The 26,851-nt window shown below is 40.3% G+C and overlaps 1 protein-coding gene across 2 annotated transcripts in view; it reads right to left on the reverse strand.

Moving 5' to 3' along the window:
* sema3bl (sema domain, immunoglobulin domain (Ig), short basic domain, secreted, (semaphorin) 3bl) overlaps window positions 1-26,851 on the reverse strand; it is a 64,366-nt gene that overhangs the window by 29,055 nt on the left and 8,460 nt on the right. For both annotated transcript variants that reach the window (XM_062392222.1, XM_062392221.1), the window contains exons 2-3: window positions 16,636-16,796; window positions 8,560-8,619 (exon numbers count right to left, since the gene is read on the reverse strand). In XM_062392222.1, the coding sequence (XP_062248206.1) occupies window positions 8,560-8,619; window positions 16,636-16,796 (221 nt within the window). The remainder of the gene's footprint in view (window positions 1-8,559; window positions 8,620-16,635; window positions 16,797-26,851) is intronic.

Here is a 26,851-nt window from a genome sequence, read left to right on the forward strand (position 1 = left end):
TTTCTCCACATAAATGCGTCTTTTTGAGTTTTACAAGTACATGTCCTGTGTGTGACCAGGTCTAGTAAATCTGTCATCTTGTGTTTGTGTGTGGCCTGCGTCCCTCTCAAAGACGCAGTCGGGCGCTCAAACATTGTTGATGGTTTTCTCGGAGGGGTTGCAGACCTGATGTAAACCATGTCACCACGCTACGAGGAATAGTTTACATCATCATGCGGCCCCTCCCCGACGGCTCGTCTCTCTACCCAAACAAAACCAGACCAGTCATAAACTAAACAGAAAACCATTTGAATTCAGAATGTGTTTAATAAATCTAAATTAAAGACTAATTATTCAATGTTAATAAAGACGAAGAATCTGGAGTTGAAAGTGAGAGATTTATATTTAGATATGGGAGCTTCCATCAAGCAACTCTGGCAGGTTTATTTCTGGCTGGTTTTTAGCCCCTAATTACTTTGCAAAAATTAATATAGGCTGACTTTACTCGTGCCAAACCGCTGCAGAATTTATGTCCAGGCTACTGGAACCATCATGCTGCTGGAGGCCACAGCCTCTATGTTCTTTGAGGAGATATACGATGTCTACCAAGTGGACTGAGAGCGAGCAGAAATCCGTCTCTCCTGTATTTCCGTTCCTCCACTCAGGGAGTCGTCTTGGAGATTTGTGTGTGGCTGATCAGGAGAGCAAAGGGTGGAATGAAATGTTGAATAAAGAAAATGCCTCCCTGTACCTCAACCCTGGGATTTTGGGTTTTACATGCCTGTGTGGTCTTGTCAGAGATTAAGTGGCATTGAAGGGAGTTAAACAGAAGATGAAGTGGTTTGAGGGTTTCGTCTCACTGGGAGATTTAAGTGAAAGGTTTTAAACATCCAGCCAGAAATGAAACAGGAGATTTAATCATTGCTTAAATATCCTCATTCAGAGTTATTTGGTGAATAAAATCAACAATGTTAATTTATTAAGGTTGGCTGACCACATACAATTTCCCAACAATACTCTGCTGTCCATTCATACAGATCTGACTTAGAAGTTGCCCAGTGAAACCACAGCTTTGTGTCTTGGAGGTTTAAAAAGTGTATTTTCAACAAAAACTGATTGTTACATTTGGTCTCAGAGGCATTCATCATTAACATAATCAAACAAAATACATTGCCAAGGCCTCTCTTGGCCATTATGATGCGCAATAATCTGATTTCTCATTATTTAGACTGCACAATGTGAAATATAAAACAGGACGTCACTGCGTTTCCAAGAAAGACGACAATCACTTCCCAAATGTCCAACAACGGTCTAACCACTGTACTGCTTCTTACCAGTGTATTAATGAAATCTTTATTTTACATCTGACCACATGACAACTCGACATGCACATGTTTATGTTTTTCAGAAGGAGAATGAAAAAGTTCTGCCAAAACATCAGAGAAGGTGACTCCAGAGAGCAGGACTGGAGACAAATATCTTCCTCGGAACATAAAGAAACAGGGTTTTTGTCATAATGTGGTCTTTATTTTGAGAAACATGAGCAGTAACGGCACCACAGGCTACAAATCATTTAATTATGGTTTGATTTGTTTGTGCTAAGTACAACCTCGCATCGCAATTTAGCTCTGAAACATAGAGATTTGCCTAAGGTCAAGGAAAATGTTTCTCAGACTGTTTTGTCTCCAAGTTGATCCAGGGCTGAGAAGTCTGACTTTTCAACCTCTTGGACATTTCTTATGCTTTGGGGAATTTAAAGGGGGACATCTTACAGTTACCATCAAAAGGGTGCATCCTTTGGAGGCTGCATTTGAAGACCAATTGTGTCACAGTGGCACAAATGAACTATCCCATTTTGAAGGTACCTTCAAATTTGGCTGATAAATGTGTTCCTATTCTTTCATTCCCGAGAAATTAATACGCCAATGCGAGGATCCTTCACAGACAAACCTATCCCAGGGTTCATTGTGCTAAGGCGGCGACATGCCGTTTTTCAAAGAGGTAATGTCGACGGCAATTGCATACAAATATATGTTGTGTCCACCATCAGCTTTGCTGCTATGGGCAACAGCAATAAGGGTGAGACTAGCTGCTGATGCTGATGGAAACCCTGTAGACCAGAGCATCTCATTTCGAATTTGCCTCCTTGGTCTTTTTAGCCCATGAAGACTCCTTTTTTGGGTTGAGTAGACTAGATGTTCCAAAGAAGACAGCCCCTAAAATAGGAAACTATTTGTTAGTGTATTAGTCGCTGTAAGTTGGTGAACCTAAATTAACCGAATTTTTCAAGGTGTCAGTATTTTTTTTCATCAATATGAACAATGGAGCCTTCATAGAGTTAAGCGGCCTGACCAGGGCAGGGAGCGGCAAGTTTGGACAAGGAGAGTTGTTTCCAGTATAAACAACCAATGTTCAGAGGAGAGAAGTCAGAGTCTGTTATATTAACAGGAAATGAGGAAATGCACACACAAATATGCACATGTACAAGACGCAACAGTCAACAGGACCTCAACAAAATCACAGACTCACACAAACAGTGCAGAGGCAGTTCAAAGCATAACAGCTGGAAGAACTTGTCTGTCTAATCCTTTGGTCTCAGCAACTGTCAAACCAGCTGTGAAACCAGTTTTCTATGTTCCCCTGAAAACATTCAGTCATGGCAAAAACTTGCGCTGAGGTGATTTTTGCAAATATCTACAACATGTATCCAATCAAAAATTAATTTCAGTGCAGAAAACCACAATCACCTAACTTGGCTTCCTGGCAGGCGTACGAGCTGTGACCAACATGAACCAGCATCAATTGGCAGCAGAAAGAGCAGAAGACTGGTAGAGACTGGTGAAGCTCGGTCTCTTGCCTCTGCAGCATCTTTTTCTAATTAATATTAAAACAAAACCATTCAAGACCAATCAAGTGTTATAGCTGTATCATCCAAAATCTGGAGCCCACATGTTACTGTTAGTTCTGTATTATATCAGTGTAAACAGAAGAGTATATTTTCAGATCTAAGATGTTTACTTTCACTTTGAAACATAAAAACAATTAGCAACACAATCATTATAGAGAATACGATTTTTATGAAATGGCAAATAACGTTTTTAGCCCTTCTTTAGTCCCAATAATAACGCAATTATTCAAGTAACTGTATATAAGTACCACTTTTGAGCTGGAAAAACTGTGGAACTCAATAATTGTTCATCTGACATAACCTGAGTGCAGGTTGCCACTGGCTCCTCTGGACGAGTAAATAGGCATGGGGATACTGACAGCCGGTAAGCTGGAGAGATGGGCATTTTGGTTTTGGCTTATTTAGAAAAATAATTGGAGGTAGGGAAGCAACGGTTGAGGCAACTATATCATCTATTGATGGCTATAGCTACACTCTGATTACTGTGATATAAGTTCCCCTTTCTCTTCTTTTTTGTCTTACTTGCTGAACAATTGCCTCCAGCCATTAAAAAGCTTTCCTACTTGCACTGCGTTTTGCCGTTTTGAGAAAAGTCAGTGAAAAAGTTGCTGATAGTGGCGGAGTCCACACATGAAGAGCCTGAAGACAGTCGACCAACATTTCTGACGAGTAAAAAATTCTTCTCAATGTCGATACAGTTAGTTTTGCAGTGATTTGTTTCTAATATACAGTTTTGCATATCCAAATAGTATAAAGAGTAGGGTGTTTTCTTATCTACCCATTAGAGTTGAGGTTGAGCAGCTAAAACTACTTTAAGGATGAGGAATCATCGACTCCATGGTGTAAGGAATCAAACATTTAAAGTCTACCGTAAAAAAATCTTTTACTTTCCTAGACTACTACAAAAAAATACTAAAGTCTAGATTGACTTAAAGTGAAACTGATCACATCTCTGCTGATGAAGTTAAACCAAAATAAAAGCATTGTATCAATCCTGTCATGAAAGAACACAGACCTGAGCTTAAAAGTTGATTGTTTGAGTTCACGTAGAGAATCAATCGCATACTCTAAATGTTTTACTTGCTCTATCTGATCCCTGGTCTGTTTTAAAATGATTTTGTGTCAGCTCACTATGTGCAGCGATACAGTTTTAGAGGAAGTATCTATATGATCAGATAATAAGTCTGATTACATGTAGAGGATGAAGCAGAAAAATGTGTAAACAGGCTGAGCAAGACAGAACACGCTTGGCTGAAATTGTTGAGTGACTCCCCTCTCCCTGTTATTTATTTTCCTGAGCTGTAATTAATGATGGTGGAGGTCATGAGGTTGTGACTCTGGGAGGAAGCACTATCAGTAAAAACACATTTAAGGTGGTCGCCAGTTGTCAGTAGAGGGAGTGGAGACAGACACTTTCATGGAGGAGATAACAAGGACTCAGCTACAGGACGGGCGTGGTGTTATCGTGTGCCTAATTTTAATAATTCAACAGGGACTTGGAGATTTCGTATATTTCTTTTTATCCTTTAGTTGCCGGGAACTGTTTGTTTCTACACTATCTCTCTTACATCGTTCCTATAACTCTCAGCCACCACACACACACATACACACACACACACAGTCCAAAATAACAATGTGAGGACCTTTTACCTTTTAACCTCTCCCACTTTTTGTCAAACTCAGTTATGTTTAACAGACACACTCAAAAACACATGAGATACAATATGTCAGTGTGTGTTTAGTGTATGTGACTTTTGCTTGGTAGATGCCACAAGATATAACAGTAATTCATCTAACTGGACACTAAGAAAAACAATGAGCCAACACTAAAATACTTGAAGGAATGCACAGAGTTGTGTAGTTTGACAAAAAAAGTCAAACATCTTTATCTGTTATCCACACGCTTACTCTCTCACTTGCTTTCTCTCTCTCTGTCTCTTACACACAGACACACACACACACAAACACACATACACACACAAACAAACATACACACACACACACACAATGGGAATTATTTAGGTACAAGTTAGGTAGAGTCACACACAGTGTGTTTTAAGGTCGGTGTGATAATGCATTTGTCTTCTTTTCTCCATGGACAGTAGCATGTGCACACACACACACAGACACAAAAAACAAACCTAGTGCCATGTGAGGCCTGTGAGTAGTGTGCCCAGGAAACACCTAATAAAACTGATATGAGACACCCAAGACACACCTGCCACTTCAAACAGAGAACATATACCCACATACACACACACACACACACAAACACACATACACGCTTTCTAACTTGCTCCAGATGGAAGTGGTGGTAGGACTTCTTTTCATGAGCAGAAGATTTAAGATTCTTATAACAGTGTGTCTTCATTTTACGTGTGTGTGTGTGTGTGTGCGTGTGTGTGGTCGAAGTTCTAATTAGTGCCAGTTCCTGAGCGCCACTAAAGCCACTGAGACCTCCTTCACCAACTGAGACCAAATTTAATGACGTCTCGAAACATCAAAGAAGAGACATCAGTACAGTCTTTTCCACTTCCTTCCTGTCTTCCTTCATTTACGCCTTCCTTCTGTGTCATGTCTTCAGTAGCTGGTTGTCTTGGACTGCGATCAGAATTTAAATAGTGTTGCAAGTATTGGGTCATAAACCCAAGTACTGGAAAAAAATATTTTTTGAATTGATGGCACTCGACAAAAATGTCATAATTAGTTTATGATTAAAAGTTAGAACTAATCCTGAAGGGAAAATTAACATGTGTACAGAATTAAATGGTGATCCTTTGAATATTGGAGTACCTCTCTCACTGACCATCCAGCTACTATTCGCAACCCCTCCTCAAAAAAACGAATTCCTGCTTAAAAACCTGCCAACCCTTATTAGTCATGTCTTCCCTGTTTATGATGCTTTTAAAAACATCATCATCTCCACCCTGTCCTTTTACCATCTCCTCTCTCCTTCATCATCTTGAAGGAGCTTCTTTGAGGCCTCCAGGCGAACAAACAGAGAGCTAAGTCAGCTTGAGAGGCGGTAAACAACTCAAGGTGCTGACACATTCATGGACACTGGTTGCATTTTTATTACAGAATGCATTTTCCAAAGCTGAAAAATTATTAACAAAACTCCCTTTGTGGTTTTCTTCTCAAATGCTCCTCTCATTTTCTTTCAAGCAAATTTTTTAACCCTAAAACAACGGCATTAAAATCATTTTGATGGCTATATTAACCCTGGTGCACCGTAGAAGAAAATTTGCAACATGCTTCACAGTAAAACTTAAACACCAACAACTGCAAGAACCAAACTTGGTATGGATATTGTGCCATCAGTTGGAGGAACACAGCTGATTTCAAACAAAAGTTTTCACTTAAGTACAGGAAAATAATTAACAAATGAACAGTTGAATTCATCGTTATATGTTGCGTTTTTATCAGCAAGGTTTTGTACTGTATCACATGGCTCAACAATCAAAATAAAATCTCTTACTCCACTGTATCTCTGTATTATTATTTGCACTGCACTGGAAATGCCGACTAGATAACCAGAGTCTTTTTCCCCCGCAATCAATTGACAAATGTATCGAGCATGTAGTTGATTAACATTTGTCCTGTGTCACTGTTGGCTAGCAGGCTGCAGACAAACTGTGATTTAAACTCATATTACCTTATATAAGAATGGTACTCATTAAAAAACTGATTTGAATCTGTTAAATCAAGGGCATGTCAACACTTGCCTCAGTTAAAGCTAAATGTCTAATAACATTTACTGACTACAGAGATATTTTAATGCTGTAATCCATCATTGCACATTATAAGAATGAGTTGGAATTCTCCCTGAATAATGACAATATTAATTAAATGGTAATAGCAGATTGTCTTCACATTGCGATTTTCATAATACAAAGTTTACTAATACAAATATTTATTTTTAATTGCTAAATCTCTCCTTCCCACCAAAGGTTACAGGAAGATGCATATTGTTTCAGCTGCATTTTCAACCTGCCAAAAGAGCACCTGTGGGGGGGAACCTAACTGTGGCCAAATGCAACTCTTCCATTGTGTTGCTTAAAATCTCGCCCCCTCATTCCTTCTGTAATTAGATTGTTTGTTAAGAGATAGATTCCCTCCTCTCTTTACACAACCACAGATCCAAGGTTAACAACGACAACGCTCCTCTGAAAGCATCGGTCTGGCCTCACACATGGCAACTTCAGCATTTCATTATGACTATTAAATTATTTTGAGTGCGGTTGTACACTTCAGAGACAAATTTTATTAGACTGCTGAGTCATATAATTTACTGTACATTTTTCATTTATGTTTGGCGGCAGGCGGCTTTAGGGTAGGAAACTGAAGAGTCAGCAAAACACAACATGTCACTTAACTGATTAAGAGCACCATATAGGGTTAAATGCTGAAAGCACATTTTGTATTTACCGTCACATGTGCCATATACTTGGGGGCAGCTGTTTAGAAAAGTAATGAAAATGCATAGATAGCTTTTATCCCATAAAACTGTAGCATTGCAATGAACTGAGCAGAAGGTTCTGACGTGGCCTCAGGATTCAGTTGGTGAGAAGCCAAAATCTCTGAGAGCTGAGGGACCAACTCGACAAGCAAGAGTTTGGAGGACACACGTGCCATGGAGAGAGTTACCTCACTGTTCTGTAACTGGAGGCCTCTGGATGCTCAACAGCATTGGTAAACCCTGTCACTTCATTCGTGTAGAAAGTTGGGTTCAGTTTGGGCCAGAATTGAAGTTACTGGAAACAGGAATGAGAATCCTAATGTTTTCAAATTATCGCATTACGAACATAAGGAGGATCTTAAGATATTTCTCTCTCTCTCTCTATATATATATATATATATATATATATATAATGGTGCATCACAAACCACAGGATATTACTAAGATTATTGAGAAGCTAACTACCAACTCACGCCTCTCATGTGTCCACAAAAGCTGAAACAGTGAAAACTGGCATGGAGCGCAACTTGCTCTATCGTTAATAAACAAAAGCAAAAGGTTAAATGAGTCTGGATGAGAAAATGGACACAAAGACATGGGGTGGTTGATGCTAAGGGTTAGATCCGGTCTTCTTCCAAACCCGAAGATCGTCCATCAAGACTAGAAGAGTGCTATATAAATACAAAACCATCATCACGGCTTATTTTGTTTTAATATCTGTCAACAAGAGCATGCAGGCTGAATCGAGTCTCTCTCCTGCAGCTTTGGGGTTGTCAGCACTGTCAATGTAAACAGTTCCAGTCTCTCTGCCCCCAACCCCCCCCCCCCGTTGGCTATGTTGTAGTTCAGCACAAGAGGTTCTGACGTTATCATCACAATATAAGATCCTAAATATCAAACATGTTTGACAATTATTGGCCAGTTCAGGAGGTTTAAGAGCGGCTCTATGACCCTTCACAGTATCAGATACTTTGGGCCAAACATAGATACCGAACAAGGATCTGAAGCAGATTTCTCAGGGTTAAATTGGCCTGAAATTCTTGTAGTTTGAGTCCAGGTAAAAAATAGTTGCACCGACTGAGCTTCAGCTTTCTGAAGAAAACGTTTCCGAAAAAGAAAAAAAAAGTTTCGGTAAAATGAATCATCCATTACTCCTGAAAGCAAGACAATTTGTATATTTTAATTGTATAGAAATGAACTGGAAGTCACTTACCTGCTCCTTCCCGGTTTCAATACACTCCTTTCTGTTGCCGGGTAACGGGGGCCAGTAGATCTATGAAGGAGGACAAAAAAAGAGAAAGACCGAAGAACAGAAAGAGAAGAGGAAAGAGATGATTAACGACCTCATAACTTGAAGACAAGCTCCTTTATTCAGCCATATTGCAAAATGTAATTGCCACACAGGCTGTGCGTGACTGTTTGTGCAATCCAAACATAATAATCAGCCGCTGTGTCATTAAACTTCAATTATTTTCTCTGCAAATCCAACTTTATTGTAATTAGGAGCAAATTGAGCAGAACGGATCCCCTACACATGCTGAAGAAACGGTTTTGGAACGAGGAGCCGAAGACTTGGAGTGAGCTTCTGGCTTGTCAAACTGAACTCCTGATTGAGACATGACTAACACATTCATCATTTCACTTCTAAAACCAGAAGCACAAGCCAGTGGATATAGGTCGGTACACCCAAATTACCAATAAGATAGAAGGGTTTTGTTCAAGCAGATCATTTAGGTTTTACGTATTCAGGTTGTGAGATCATCTGCCTCTAAGATGTCTGCCTCCACTTCAATACATTAGAGGTAAAAATAATTTATTTTGTGATTCTCAAAACTATAAATTAATAGATTAAAGGGATGCTTCAACCAAAAATGAAAATTCACTCATTATCGACTCGCCACTTTGACGATGGACGGGTGGGTGAACTGATATCTGAAATAATAATAATAAATAATAAATGTTAATTATCAAAATGAAAACTTATTTGTCCCCCGCCCAAAAAAAATCACACAGTTTATAATAACTGATAATTATTCTCAGTTGACACATTATTTGTGTGCCAACAATGTGCATTGTTTGCTTTTTATTTTTATAAAATAATTCATACAGAAAATCAGCTTTGTCTGGTTTGTGTCTGGAAAAGAAATAAGACCATTTTCTCTAAACAAAATGGAATCCTTAGCAAAATGTATTTCAAGTGTCTCCATCTGAGGCCTACTAAATAAGATATAAATAAATAAAACAATTTACAAGTTAAGTTCTCACAGGATGGATCCAAGATTTGAAGATTAGGCAAGTTCCAAGGTCTTTCTCTCGCTCTCTTGACAAATCCCCTTTGGAGCTGAGGTGAAGGTCAGATAAGCATGAAATAAAAAGTTGGATCTGAAACAATGGGGCTAGTTTGCACACTGCCCTATGCAAATGAAAAATGAAATCCAACTGCCCCTGAAGAGGAAAGTCTGACTCTGCCTCAGTAAGGGAGCTTCAATGACGTGTGTAACGCTGCAGTTTCATGCCGACAACCAGAGGCAGTTTCTCGGAGACAATAACTCTTTGTCTGGTTCAGTAGGAAACATGGTTTTGTTTTGACAAACCTGGAGAAGAGAAGCCAGAGCGCAGCACTAATGTTCCTGACTTACTTTACCATGTCTGTGTTCAGTGCGTATGGGGAGCATGTGTGTGAGTCCGTGGCCTATACAGAAGCTATTGGGACGTTTAACAGTGTGAATTGGAACGAATGGGTATGAATGAAGGTCAGTTTCTGAGTCGTTTGCTTCAAACCAAATCAGATTCCGTTCTTTAACACATACCCTCTTCCATTTGATATCAGCAGGAAAACATTAAATTATATAACATCTTGTCCATCAAAAAATTAAAGTCTTCACAGGCAGAATAGTGGATTCACTGTAAATCACAATGACCATCTCTAATTTAAGTGATGTATGAATAAAGTGTGTGACACCGGAGAATCAGGAGCCTTTTTACACACTATTAAACTTGGATATATTGAACTCCACTTTAATATAGTGATATGTAAAAGCAGTAAACTCAACCCCGACAGTACCTCGACATGTGTGTTCAGCATTGCATGTATGTGATCACAACAACAACAATCAAAGTTTCGTGCTTGGAACACACAACATCTACACAACAGCCGTCTCTCAAGCTTATGAACCATAATACCTATCAATACAATGCTAAAGAGAAGTATATGGGAAATAAAAGATGAACACACAAGATTCACCAGCTGCCTCAGGCCCCCCGATCGCACTAACATGATTTGATTGGCCGATGCTTTCCTTGTGACAACTGGGACACAACTGAATCCCATGAGATCCCCCCATTCATGACTGGAGGGATTATGTTTTCAGCTTGTGTGTAATTCTGTCAATTAATTCCACTTTGTGATATCTTGGGAAAGATGAACAGATACGATTTTAGTGGCTAAGGGTCATAGGTTAAGCTAACGGACATAAAATGTCTGATAGAACTAAATGATGAAGTGATTTATACCCAAATGGTCAAAAGTTAACTTCACTGTGACATCACAATGTTCTGCAAATACATTTTTCTGGCCATAATTCAACACCATAACTCAGGAACAAAGGGGGAGATTGTGACCATATTTCCTGCAACTTAACTGTTTGGCGGAGACGTACAACAGTGGGGAAGTAATTCAAGTTCTTTTCTGTGAAAGGAATGGAAATGTGCCGAGAATAAAAGAAACCCCATATAGATTCTTAAACTGTGAATTATTTGACTGGGATTCTGAATGTGGTGCTTCAGACTGGAAAATACTTTAAAAAATACATTTATACAACTAATATTCCTCCTCCTCAGAGTAACCTGGACTTTAAACCTAAAGTGTAAATCTACCATCTTAAACACAGAGAAGTGATAATATGGCTCCATATAGAAAGAAATCTCAATATTTTACAATTTAGAAAAAGTAATTAACTTCCAGCAAAGGTTTTTAAAAGTTTTGAGAAATACTCTAATTTGCGACGAGGAGTGGATACATTTTCTTATCTAACTCTTGAAAAGATAGAGAAAAGCATATTTTCACTAATTAAACATTCCATGTAACAAATATATCAGTATTAGTTAAAAATCTCAGCATAAAATAAAGCTCTATTGCTGTATTTGATAGACAACTCCACCATCACACCATATATGACCTGACCTGATTTTTATCCAGGGAAATACACAAGAAATAAAAAGCTGGCTTGCAGCAATTGGAACTCATGAGAAACAATTATTGGTTTCATGCCACCGAATGAGAGTCGGTGTTGAGCTTGGCCTGAAGTGGTTGAGATCTCTTGGCAAGTTCCTTTGTGATGATGCTGGACTGATATGGACGTGTGCCCACTGAAAGGCCCGGCTCACACTCACAGGCCGACCTCGAGCCACCTGATAACACGCCTGACTTATACTCATGAAATCAGACCCTGGCTAAAACCTGGCTGACAACGGTCTCAATCACATCCATCATCCAAGATTCCTGCTCGACACACATAATGGCTGACCTCCACCAGCCCTCCATGTGTTATGTTCCCTCTTTTGTTTAGCTGTTTATGCTGACACGTCATGGCTGAGACTGGGCCTCTTCAAAGGCCTCTTTAATTTTTAATCCACCCAGATAATTATTAACATTTGTTATTTCTTTGATCATTTAACTTAATAGTTTTTGTTTCAAATGCAGAGACGTCATGGACCACAGGTTGTCCGTTAACTTTACTCTCAGTTTGGTTTTAGCTTTCTTCTGACCCTGTTCACAAACTGGATCTTGTCATAACACCATGACACAATGCTTGAGCTGGAAGATATAAAAAAATCTTTGTTTGTGTGCCAGCTGCTAAACATCCGAGGAGAGATCAAAAGTTCTGCAGTTTACTTTTTAGTTCACAATGTACCTGAGGAATGAGAGGAAACAACTGCGGAAAATCTGATGAACCACACTATAGTTTTCACAATATGGGTACAATCCGAGTTTAGAAATCAGTGCATCACTTTTATCAAGGTTGCCATTGACCTTGTGGCCATTAATGTCAAGAAAACTTTCCCTGTCAACTTTTGCTTGTGTGATTTATGTGCAGTGAACTTATACAGTAACTCTTACAAACAATAAGAGGGCTGGGCTGTATATACTATAGTGCTACTGTATATACTGTGGCTACATCATGTTGCTACACACAGTTGTAAGTAAATACTTTTCCATCTTGGTCAAATCAGCCGTAGTTTATACGTAAAATATCTCAGTGATGCTGAGCCGAAACAAAATGTTGGAGCAGCAGAAAGATGGGAGGTGATGAGTTTATTTTTTACCGAATCGGGATCTAGACTAAAAATCCATCCAGCCACTCTCTACACTGTGGGTTGCAGCAGAGCTTGAGCTAATCCTGAGGCTGGACAGACCCTGGACAAGTTGCGAATCCATCCCAGGGCCAATATAAAAAGAACAACAACCAGCCATGCTCAAATTAACACCTACGGGTAATTTAGAATCAGCAAAATCATCATTGTAAGAAGCTTGAGAACTTGGAAAAACCTACACAAGCACAAGGAGAATTCCCAAACTCCACACAAAAAGACCAGGACTGACCAGTAGGTTTCAACACAAAACCTTCTTACTCTGAGGCAACAGTGCAAACCAGTGCATCCCAACATCGTCCAACCGCCTGATTTAAAAAACTGATTAAATAATTGTAATAACCTTTAACCAAATTAATCCTAAAACTAACTCAGAAAGCTTCAAATCTCAACGCAACCTCTGATTTATCACCATATAATTCTTTTTACACGGTTTTCTGTTGAGGCCGAGCGGCTTACTCCAACTTCACTTCAGTAGGGCAAGCCCCCCTCCAAAAACATACATACACTGTACGTAACCGAACATTGATAAAAACAAACCAGTCATTTCAAAATGCTGAAAGAATGACAAAGTATTTGACACTTGCCAAACACATTTCCCAAAAAACAAAAACAAAACATGGAACACTTTATAAACAGCAATCAGATATTGTATACCAAATACCTCAAATTAATGTTTTAGTTAGGGAAAGTTGACTGAATTCATTCCATCATTTGAAACATTTACTTGAGCTAAATCAGAATTTGTTTTAATGTTGTTCTGGGTGGTTTCATTAAGTGAAATTTCCCCCCTCTCAGATGTGACTCAGTCAGTAATGGATCCAGTTTAAAGCACTGACATAACAGCATTTGACTTATTTTCAACAAAAGCCTGATCGTACTCCCTTTTCTTATTTAACTGCAGTGCTGGTCAGATTTATAGTGGAAAGAAAGGATGGCAAACAAGTTTTTGATGCCAAAGTGAAATTGAAAGCTGTAGTGGGCAGAGTTTGAGCTGGAAAACTACTCAGCTACCAAAACACATTCTTCTCAGTGGTTTCATTCTGGTTATGAAATTTCAAAAGATTAAGATTAAGATTAAGATGCATTTATTATCCCAAACACATGCACAGACATGCACAGGCACACTCATGCAGGCAGGAAAATGTAATCTCTGCTTTTGACTCATCTGGTGCAGGACACATAGAGCAGTGAGCGACCATGTAAGGCGCTCGGGGAGCAGATGTTGGGGAAGTAAGGTGCCTTGCTCAGGGGAACTAGACAGGGTAGGGAGAATCCTCTTGACAGATCAATCCAGGATCATCTTTTGTTGTCTCTCCGTGGAGTCGAACCATAGACAAACCAGAGACCTTTTCTGCCCATAGTCCAAGTTTCTGCCACTAGACCACAACATATTTTTTATCAAATGCATAAAAAGTGATGAATAAAAAATGTTTGCTTGGCAGTGATTAACTTGAATGTCTTCATAGAAAAATTTCATTCAACAACATTTTGAAGTCCCCAGATGCAACAGCAAAACCTTGGGGTGCTTTTTCTTTTCAAGAGTGAGGTGAGGTCAAAACACAATTTTGTGAAGTATGGAACTCGAGCACAGACATAATTAGCCTAGCTTAGCATATGGACTGGAAGCAGCTAGCCTTGTCTAAAGCTCAAGCTACACCTAGCAGTGACGTTAAAGCTCATTGTTAACGTCTCAGTATCATTAAATCAGCAAACAATCTGCTTCCGTAAACAGAAACGTAATTTCCTCTAGTTCTGTTTGAAATGAACATGGTGTTTATTTTCGAAACCTCAAACTCAGAAACAAAATGAAGATGTTAAGTGTTTGTTTCCTTCCTCAAGAATCCTCAGCAAGATCCCGAGGTTTTGATTTTATATAATAGTGCAGGGATCACGACTTGCCACTGGAGCTGCTCGTCATAGCAACACTGACAGATAATCCCTATTGTCAAAAATCGTTAGAATTCATACAATTATTTTTCTTCTCCTTCTGTTAGCAGTGTTTTATGGTGCGTTTGGCACACGTGTGTACTGTTGTAAACAATTGGTTTCACTGAACTGGCATCGCTGAAAGATCTCACAATGGCTGGCAGTGAGAGAAGCTAAGGCATTAAGTATCAGCACACATACATCACGTGTGATCATCAGCCAAGAGAACACTGAGAGGAGGCTGAGCGAGGGATGAGGGAGAATGAAAGGGCGGCCGAGGTGGGCGGCATCTGTCAAAGTGTTCGACCCAAGTATGAGCACAGAAATTCACTCATTCATTCAAAACACACACACACACATACACACACACACACACACACACACATACTTACACACATACAATGACACAAATACAGCTCATACAGTGGTTGAAGCACACTGGGGAATTCTCTTTTCCTCTCGCAGAGATGTATTTTTGTTCTCTGCATACTAGAAACCAGTTTTTTTTTATGGAAAACAAAATACAATGGTTGCCCAACTGCTGAGAAATATATATCCTGCATATTTTCTTCAGATGACAGGAAAAATTGTTCTAGTTCAAAGGGAAAGTTTTCCTGTTGTTTTATTACGTCTGAATAAGAGGTCACCAGTTACTTCAATTGTGTTGGATTCGGCTGCTACACTGTTTACCCGTTGGACTCCTAAAGTGTTTTATGGACTTAAACGCTTCAGCCCCCCCCCCCCCCCCCCCCTCTCCATCAGCATAGTGGTGAGTAGATAATGAGTGAATTTCCTTTTTCTGTGAACCATCCCTTTAAATCTACTCATGTGCCTGGTGTTGAAGCCTTCCAAAATCTCTGAAGATATGACTCAAAGGAGAAATAACTCCCTAACTCTACAAATCACAGCACAGCTTACATCAACGTCTGCTGATGCACGGAATAAATTACTCTGAACATAAATTCCATAGGAAAACTAGACCCATATTTTTCCATAATTGTTAACATACTGTATTTGGCCTTCTTGATTTAATCCAAGATGCCAAATCTCTGCAACGGTGACATGATACATTCAGGTGATTCTTCTCAAAATTAATACACTTTATTCAAAGGGCTAATCAATGATGGAATATTTAGGATAAATGAAACAATAACATGAGAGCATCCGCCCCTGTTGGTGAGACCCACTGTGTTTAATGAAAATGAAACTGGATCATCATGATTCTCTCATGTGTTTCTGGCAAACCAAAATAATCTGGAACAGCTACAGTGTTTGACGGGAGGAGCCTTAATGACAAATTCACATAAAGATCAGAGGTGAAGTACATGGAAACACAACGCTTGATTTATGGCTGGCTGCACGTTTACAGGTGTTCCTGCAGCAATGGAATGAGCATGTGAACGTGTCTGGTAAAGGAAGGAAGACATAAAATTTGATTGAAGAGTATTTTTGAAGGCTGCTGTTTATAGATCAAGAGCCCGAGGTGCAAAGAGACATGATAACAAGACATGGTAGCGTAACAGGTTCCTGTATCCACAGATTTCTCAAAGAAGCTATCAATTAGGAGCAATTTACACAACAAAGCAGATGTGTAAGCCAGTCATTCTTAGCTTTACTTCTAAAACGCAGGCTATTTTTATTTTAACATGTTTGTTGAAACCCTTTCACTAATGATGCAATAGCAGTATCATAAAATAAAACGGTTGCTCAAGTTGAAGGTTGATTTATGATGAGGAGTGTTTTACCAGATGTTCTGCATGAGCGAACACAGGGAAACACAGATTTCTATGCCCATCCCTTAAAGCTGTACATCATGACTGACACCTCCTAAATCACTGCAACTTAAATCAAAATGTAATTTTATTCTGTACTGTATGTAGGCTGTACTTTAACTAACCTTTTACTGTAAATAAATCTTGAAAGCAGAACAGAATACATCAAAAACAAGAGCACTTTGACTGATGTTATTTACTGTGTTTAAAAAGCTCACCTCTTTAGACTCGCTGCTGGCAGGTCCCAGCAGGAGCGAGTACAGGACGTCTTTGCCTCCCAGGAAGAGGCGGTCGCGGTACTCGTCCAGGAAGACAGAGGTGAGAGAGAGTGCACCGTGGTGACCGCTGAAGACCGAAGACCTGTTGGTGGACAGCAGGTCTGCAGAGAGAGGAGAGGAAAGGATGAGCAATGTATTAAATGGAATGAAGGAAGAGAAAATGAAGAGTAGAAGAAACTTGGGGGCGATACTGATGCAGCAAAGTGACAAATGGATGAATGGAAGTGTTTGCTTTTACATCCACTTACTAATTCCACAAATTATCCGCTTAACACTTGACGTATGATTTGTAGATTGCCCAAGGAAGAGAAATGTAGAATTGCGATTTACATACACAATACTTTCAGTATTTATAAACAGGCAACCAGTGCTATGGGGGTGGGGCAGACGGCCTTCAGTCTTCTTCTACGTTCTCAGATAAACAGCAGTGGTCAACAACTGGGTCAGACCTCGGGTCAAAATCACTGCGAGACCATTTTGATTATTTATCTTTTATTTCCGCATATCGGACGGACACAGACATCCATGCTGCTGATGCTGATGATCTTTATAATGGGCTGAATTAAAGAGCTTTTATTTTGAAAGGTGTGAATTTAGGTCAGCAGATTGTGTTCGTTGCTAAACAGAAAATACAACAGCAGCTCAGTTAGTCATTCAGACTTACATAAAAACCATACACAGAAAATGTAATAAAGTAAATTCAGTTTTATTTTATGAAAAACCTTGTTTCTAAAATCTTCCCTGCAGATAAACAAGAACACAACGTTTTTCTAATTTCACTCTGCACCATAGACTGTTTATATAAAGCTCTGCACACAGCCTCCATCACACAAACAATAAAAAGTGACAGCATATTGTAGAACGGTTTGAGGAGGACTCGCTAATGAAATTGAATAATTCTGAAGTAGCTCCAGAGCATTAACACAGGACAAGAGAACCGAACATTCTATACAGGCAAGTTTAGAACAGGCGCTCTACTAGTACAATAAAAAAAAGCCAAACTGAGCTGCAGGCTCACTTCTTTAATCCAGTTAAGCTAAACCTGCCGCAGAGCACTTCTGGTTATTTTCTGAAGTACATGACTTTTATGTGATCACATGCACACTGGTACACAGTTCCATGTAAGTAAGCACGTATCAGTGAGGGAGCGGTCCTCGGTCCATCTGTACACACCAGGATGCACCTGGCTCTCCTCTGATCTGCCAGCAGCTTCACAGTCAAAGGTTGAAGCAACCACGCTGCAGGAGCGGGTTGAATTCAAGTTCAGCATGTCGGGTGTCCTCCTTCTCCTTTACTCGCACACACACGCACATGCACAAACACACAGTATGCATACACCAGTGCATAAACACAAACCTGCTGCTTCTCAGCCTCCTGCAGCTTCCACATCTTCCACTTTCTCACACAAACACCTCTTCTTTCTGTTTCTCTCTCTCTCCCCCCCCCCCTCTCTCTCTCTCTCTCTCTGACACTCTCTCTGTCTAGGTAACAAGATGTGGGAAGAGAGATGTGTTTCAAGAAGACGTCATTGGCATGTCCAACTTGGTGGAGGAGTCCTTCGTCTGAATCGTCTCTCTGTCTATCTCTCATCACTCGTCTGTCACACTCGTTATTCCACTCTCTTTTTCACTTGGTTTTAAACACACACACACACTCACACACACACACACACACACACACACACACACACACACACTGACACACACAAACACACACAACCGGTGAGAAAATAGCCTCACTCACTTGCCACTCAGCAAAGGTATCGACTGAGTGAAGCACAGGGGCCCTGCACCAGTGACACCTTGTCCATCACTGAGGCCTTCACACACACAAACAGTAAAAAAATGTCTTTTCTTTTCTTAGAAATCTCAGTTTCCAAACTCATACACTCCCACACACATACTACATCATCACTGCAGGGCTACGAGTGAGAATTATTAATCCATTAATCAAAATGTTATTATTAGATCACTAGATCTACTAGTCAAGCTACAATTTTTATTAGAAAATAACGAAAATTGTCTTTTACAGTTTCCCAGAGCCCTCTGACATCTTTAAAATGCCCAATACGATCATATTTACAATAATACATAAACTCACATTCAACCAGCCTCTCCTTCGGTCAACCTCATTACCAGAGCAGAGAAAACTTTAGCAGTTTAACACTTCATCATCTCTCTACTGCTCAGAAATTCCCTAAAGGATTCTCTACTGCAGACAAATCAAATCCACCCGCAAAATCTGGTGATTCATCACCCAGGCGTACATCCATGCCTGCTAAATGCTCTGAAAACACGTCTGAAGAGAGGGAGGAAAGGGGACAGCTTGGTAGAAAGAGAGGATATTAAAATGTAACACTGCTGGGAAAAGAATAGCACTGAGACACACAAGCAGGGAGGCATCAGGGAGGAGGTACAGAATAGCACCATCAGAGAAAGTTGAGAAAGAAAGATAAAGTTGGAGAGAGAAGAGACGATGGTGGATTTTTACATCTGGTAGGAGTTAGAAAATAATGAGTAGAGACAGAGACAGACAGAGAGTGCTGTGAAGTCTGGTGGATTTATAGGGCACTGGCAGAGGAAGATGAGGAAAACAAAACATATTTAGAAGATGTAGAGAGTAAAACTTAAGAACTGTTTTGAATAAGATAATGGAAATGTGTGCCACTGATCTGCAGTTTTATGTCAAATGTGTTGTTTTCTCAATATAGTAAAAAAGTATGTTTACTATCATGGCTTTAAAAAATGAAACATGTAACATTGTTCTGTAACTTTCTCTGTGAAAAGCAGATAAAGTTACAATATTGGAAACTGAATATAATCCATTTAAGTAGTTTCACCACTTGCAGCACAATTTAAACATTAAAGCTGTTTTCAAATGTAAAATTCAGATGATCTCATCTATTGAAATCAGGGTAAAAGTTTGAAATAATCTTGATGCTGATTTGAAGTCATATCGACCAGCCCTAGGCTTTGAAATGTTTCCATCTGTATTCAGATATATTCTGGACACTCTGGGGCTGAAATACTCCTGAAAATGTTCGGCGCAACTGACTTGGACATTTCTCACTAAACAGCCCCTCTTGTCTGAAAGCACCTTGATACTGTGCACCGACAGCGGCAGATATGTCGAATCCAGATGTTTCAGCAGGAAGGTCTGATCAGTGTTTTCATGATAGCTTATCAGCAGAACATGAGGGCGGCTCTACACGTCTTCGGCTGATGACTCTCTGTCTCCTCGTGTTCAACAGTTTCCACACAGCTCGGAGGCCTGTGATGACCTGCAGTTGCAGGGAGAGTGATGAAGACTGACAGGAAACCGTGTGTGGGTGTGTGTGATGAGACGAGGATATGGTTTTGCATGTGTATCTCTGGGTGTGTGTGCGGAGGCCTTTCACAGATATCGGGTCAGGATTTAGTGTTCACAGCACACCTCTCTGTTTTGACAGGAGAGATTACGGAGGATGGATACTCTCAGGCTACCCGGGTACAGCAATCGGTTTTTTGTAAACTGGGTGTTTATCAAATCTGACGGTGCACTATCTGACCCAGCCAGCTGAAGGACAGAAGCCCTGGGATGACATTTAAATAATGAGCAAAAGAAAAGACAATTTCCTTTTGAACTATGTAGGATCTGGTGGTTAGAATGTGAACCATGAAAATTCAACTCTGCTCCTGCCTGTCCTGCTTTTTTTGCTCAATTTTTTTTAATGAAACTTTACATGTAGAATACATTTTTTCATCATCCTATTGTCCAATTAGAAATATCGTGAGGTTTACAACAGGTATGGATGGACAGGTGCAGAAGAAGTTGCAAACCAGACTCTTCAGTCTTTATGCTTATAGCTATGCCAAAAGCCTGCTGCTACTAACTTCCATAGTGTATCTTCACTAACCAGAAGGTCGGGGGTTCAATTCCTGGCTCTTAAGTAATGCTGTGTGAATGAATGTGAACGGGTGAGCAATAACACCACCTTTTCAAAACTGTTTTCAGATCTTACAATTTGATGTTAAGGTAGTTTAAGTAGATTAAAAACAACTTTGTTAGAGTCAAGGTAAGATGGTGGTTTGGGATCAAATTAGTGCTTCAGTAGTGAACCTGTGTCGTCATGGTTTCTATAATATACACAAAGTCACAGCGGAAAGAAACCAGCCATGACTTGAATTGGCCTCTGGTCCTCAAGGTCACATAGCACAACCTCCTCCTTTGCTCTCGATCGACAAGAGTCATATCACAATGTACATTAAAGGGATTTTTATTTGAACATAGACAAGTGACATTTTGGGGTATTTGCTACAATATACGATTCATTCATTTTTCTCAGGAGAATGGGCTTATGATAAAAGTTTCATCCAGTTTCCTGGAACTTTTATCCACAGATGGAGAAAGTGTCTCTATGATTCCCTCTGCCAGGTCTAAGTCTTCTTCTACCTTTGAATAAATAAATATATACAAATCTAAAAACCAAAATTTAGGCACATGACGGCTACACACACACACACACACACACACACACACACACACACACACACACACACACACACACACACAGAGACAACCACGAGTTAACAGCTTCCATCTGTAGCTTGTTATCACTCCAGCAGCTCATCGCCTCACTGTAGAAACCACACCACAGCCTCACCTCTCACCAACCTCTCTTTCTCCTGCTGTCTATCCATCTTCACCTCTGTTCCACCTCTCCATTTAACCTCTCTCTACCCTCCATCATGTTCTGTCTCTTCTGTCTACGCATCCTTAACTTCCTCTCCGGTGTTATTTTCCTTACGTGACTTTTGAATGTGTCTTGTGTTTCACCTCTGATGTCTCTCCATTTGTCTCCCTGTCTCTCTCCCCTCTGCTTCAGGATCGCTGTCCCCTGTCTCTCTTTTTATCCTGCTTGTGTCCTATAAGACCCCGTCCATCTCCAAAATTGCTGACGGCGTCCTGACGGAAAATTCTACATCTGTCTCCAATGCGCCCAGTCACTCCTGAGCGCAGCCAACCGACTCCGCATTGACAAACAGACGCCGTGCCAAACCAAAGTGACTCGGGATAGAGCATCTGGTTTCACTGTACGTGTCAAATCTCAGCTATCGCATCACGCGGTCTGATCCACTACAAAGACATGTGCGTAATAATTCATTCTGAGTTATGCTTACATACTCAATGTTCTGCTCAGTCAGGCACATACCTGCCCTGGTGTCTGTCAAATCTGACACTCAGACGTGTGCACCTCTAATTTACTGCTGCTGATGAAAGACACTGATAATTAAAAAAAAAATCCTTAGATATGGGGAGTTGCGTTATCCTTTCTTCACACAAGGATGAACGAAATATAATCAGACTTCTGATTTAAGATAGAGGAGATGATGAAACTAAGGGGCAGCATTATGATATAAATATAATTACAGTTTTGCCCCCAACTAAGATATGTAAAATCATTTTTGTATCATGTTGAATGTTGTTTCAGGGAGAAGTTTGCAAAATCTCTCTTTGTCTACACAGGTTCCCACCTGGTCTTGTTTCCCCTGACAGTCCGGAGACATGGAGTTTAGAGCATGTGGTGACAAATGTAGATGTGAATATTTGTCTCTATGTTTCCATGGTGTAGCCATGCCACTTGCCAAATGCATGCTGGGACAACCCTCGTTCCCCTCCAGTTATCAACAGGACCGCAGCACATCCCTCATCATGAAACCACAACTGGCTGCTTTTACATTTTTTTTGTAGGGATTAAGTAATAAAGATTAAATATGTTGATTACTGAGCTTTAGCAGACCTGGTTCTTTTTTTTATTTATATTTTTTCTTTTACTTAGACTAGGCGGTCTCCCCTTGATTCCAGTCGTTATGCCAAGTTACACCAAAAGCCTGCTGCTGCTAATTTAGCGTACAGATGTGAGAGTGGTATCGAGCTTTTCATCATTTTCATCATTTCATCATTTCAACTCTAAACAAACAAGTTTTTACCAAAATGTCAAACTACTCCTTTGGGCCTGTATTGTGGTCTGTGTGAGGTTGTTGTGCAGAAACACAAACAGCATCATAAAGGATATTGTTGTGCCCTAGTGATGTTCAGATCTGTTGCAACAACAATGGCATCTGGTTGGAATAGAGCAAAACGAAAGATACATAAAATAATATGCCTACAAAACCATTATAATAAGCATACTGCTTTGTTTTGGGAAATGCTAAGAGCCTCTAAACTCTACATTCTGATGGAAAACCACCAAATTAAAAACATCTTGTCCACAGCGTTTACGGCACATGCTCTTCTTTTCACTGTAGAACACATATTATCATGTCATTGTAATCCTCTCCAGGACCTTGTACATAGGCACTCATGTTAGGAGCATCACTTAACAACCACAATGAAAAATCTCCAGCTGTCTTTGACTTTTATGACTCCAATGAGAGCAAAGCCCGAATATAAAACAAAGGTTTTAAAAGTAAGAATCACAGGTCGTGAAACATGAGTAAAACTGTGCTCAAGTCAGGTATCAGGAGAAAAAATATTTTTTTAGAGCTACAGACTGAGAAACAGTTCACGTGTCATGTCTCTATGCCGATCTGTGCTCATTTGATCGGCATAATGAGCACAGACACAGTGAAAGATACGTTAAGCAGCAGAAGACACACACACACACATGCACATTCAATAGTACCAGTGCGGGGGGGGGCACATCTGAAGCCTATTTCACCCCCACGTGATAAAAAATGCGTACCAGAAACATACACCACACAGACGCCCTGGTTCAGTCACACCTATGACTATCTCAGCTAACAGGACTGTCTGTCTCTTCAGATTCCTCTTCGGTACACAAACACACACACGCTGAACAGACTCATTAGACTCATTACCGTGCTGACAGATTTCCCAGGGTATCATTACATCTTGGCTGTATATTGTTGCAGTGTGCCAAGTATTTCTGGAATCTGCCGCTTTGACAAAAAGTAATTTCACGCCGCTTCTCCTTCGCTCTCCACTCCTCATCCTCCTCACCACAGTCTCATGTTTCCCGCTCTTCCTTTTACATTCACTTATCTTGGGATCTCTGTGTCTGGTTATGGAGCTCTCTCTGACCTAAAGCCTGAATTTATAAACTGTCAAACATCAAGAATAATGTAATCGCGAAAAAAAACTGGATACATTTCTCCTTTAATTTTATTCCTATTTTTCATTTGAAAAAGTGAGTGTATAGCTTTGCCATTAAATTAGATACAGTATGTACTGTATGTCACACAGAGGATGACTGCTTATGTCTTTGATCATCCTTGGATTTTTCCTCTGATGCCAAAAGCAGCACAAAAGGGTCTTATCCACTGGAATCTCTGAACATTTTGAAAAAGGACTCTACTTCTAAAACTATTATGATTTGGTAATCCTATGCAAAGGGTGTGGAATCTATTGACTAAACCCAAATGTTTATTGTGATAATACTGGTATCATTGTTATAGAGCAGGGATATTTGTATTGAAAGTGTTCAGAGTACAGTTTAGCTGCTGCTGAGAAGTTCAGCTAGCTTTTCTTTTCATAATGATTTTTCCTGCCAGAGATGCCACAGGCCAGATAAACCATGACAGAGTAAATCCAGGGATTTCCTGCCAACCTGTTCCTGCTCATCACTGGATGTGACATTTTAGCCACACAGCTCACATTTTTATCACATTTGATCATGCGATGAAACCACAAGAGATTAGGGTGGCAAAGGGAGTGCACACACATGCACACACATGCACACACACACATGCACATGCAGAAAAATACTGTCATAATCAAGGCATCTTCTCCCTCTGCCATCCCAGAAAGCCTCTCAGAGTCCCTGCTGTCCGATCTTCCCTGCTGGGCCAATCAAAGTACAGTGTATAGGGTGATACCGCATCACCCTCGATCCTCCTCAACCCTCACCCTCCTCTGCCTCCCTTTCCTCCCTCATTTCACCATGCCTTCCTTCCCCCCTCTCCCTCTCTCCTTTTTCTTCTTTCCCCCCTTGATGGTCAGTTGTTTATTTAATTTGTATTCATCTCTCTCTTTCGTCCGCTTTCTACTTTTTTCCTCCCATTTTTAATCCCCTCTCACTCCATTTCTCACCCGTACCACACACGCACACACACACACACACCTCACTTTATCTCTCTTATCCAAAATTGTGCATGACAAACTTCTCTTCTCCTAACACCTGCTTTCCCTCATCCCTTTCCTCTTTGCTACTTCTTTCCTCTCTTGATCTCCCTCTTCATGCTGTTATCTGACAAATCACTCATCCTTCCTCTGCCCTCATCCCTTCTCCCTTTCATCATCACCCACATGTATATTCCTCCCTCCAAAAGGAAAAGTGCTGCCTCTCTCCCAACTCTCTTCTTAGACTTCACTCTTTAACTCTCATCCTTCTCTCCCCTGACATCTCGTCAAAGGCTTCCAAATCTCAAATTTGCTGTTGCTCGTCATGCATTATTTATATAATGAATTAATCATAAACACAATGTGTTTGTTGACTGTAACAGAGAGCTGGAACTCTGAAAAGTACATTTCTCTTCTTTCTCAAGTCAAAACTAATGTTTGCAAGCCAATTTCTGATTATTACAACAAACATTTCATAACTGAATATATTTAAATTTTTAAGTGTTACTGATGGAGACAACAGACAAAATCTGCTTCTTTTGAGCATCTTTTTACAGAGTGAATAACAGCTCAAGATTTTCCGAAAGATCTTGGTCTATTTGAAAATGATTGGCAGAGTGTTACCATGACAACTAAAATGCACAGGTCCTATCCCTGATCTTTTGAAGCATTTCAATTGAATGAATAAGAAGGACAACTAGAACCTAAAGAAAAACAGAATAGAAACAGACAATTATCTCTCCATCCTTCCAACTTTCAGTATTTCATCAGATATAGAATAAAATGCTGAAAGTGTCAACCTGATGGCCATTAAACCATCCGGCTGCAGTGCGCATCCAGCAGCACGCTGTGTGTTTACAGATAAACACACACACAGATGTAGGCACATATGTGAACACGGTGGCTTTTCCTCCAGTGTCAGCTCAGCGTAATGTTTGTGTGTTTGTCAGCTGCTGTTTAATAGACACGTCAGGCCACAGTGGAGCCATTGTGCTCAGCTCTTCTTGTCAGTGGCTCCAGTGGAACTAATTGATTGCTGACAGAGAGGCTGCGTTTGTGTTGGTGACAGGCGCAGCATCTCAGTGTGTGTGCGTGACATGTAATGTTTCCCACCCTGCATGAAGAGGGTACCCGGCACCTCTGGCCCGCTCCTCTATTGCATTGCACTGCTTTGGAGCCAAAAGTGCCAAACGGCAGGACACCACAACAACATGAGAAGACAAGAGGACCCTCTCTTTCTGTGCCATGGTTTGTTCTCGTGTGTATCATTTGTGTGATGTTTTTTCTCTTTCTGATCACTTTGTGCGCTTGCTGTGCTGTGCAGGAATGTCCAGCTGTACCATGTGAAATTGTCCGTTAATCCTTTAATGTCTCCAGTGAAATAAATACACGAGCAGAACCAAGGATGTTTTCAGAGAACGACTGGTGGAGGGTTCTTCCTCAAGCTGCAGCAGTAAAACACCACAACTCAGCAAGCACTTGGCCGACAGTGACGTACAAGTGGAGGCCAAGTTCAACATTAGTCCAAGTGAACAAGAAGTTTTCACTAGCTGTTATTTTGAGCTGGTGGGAAGTGTTAAAAGCTTTTGGGTGGACATGTGTATCCCAATTACTTTTCAAGGAACCAGTTTCACCGAGGACAAATGAATGTCGCTCACAAACTACAGATACATGTTCAAGTCCTACAGGGGCCTTGTGTGACATGTCTGATGTGATGAGTAAAAACATGTTAGAATAACCAGGAAGAAAGGTATGCAATTGTTTTAATCACCATTTGCATTTGCTGAAACCTCAGTCGCCTTGGCCGCATATTCTAACGTGACCTTTCCTCTCACGCCACAACGAAGTAGAAACTCTGTTAAATGTTCAGGATGAGGAATTTGAACATGTTAAGCATATTGGTTCAGAGCAACACTGTGCCTAAGTACAGCTATAGATTTGTATGGATAAATTATTAGTACTTTGATCCACATCCTATCTACTGACATGGAGACAGAGACCTGGTGGTAATCAAGACACTATGGCTTCATTTTTA

This window comes from Platichthys flesus, chromosome 7, assembly GCF_949316205.1.
Source record: "Platichthys flesus chromosome 7, fPlaFle2.1, whole genome shotgun sequence".
NCBI lineage: Eukaryota > Metazoa > Chordata > Actinopteri > Pleuronectiformes > Pleuronectidae > Platichthys > Platichthys flesus.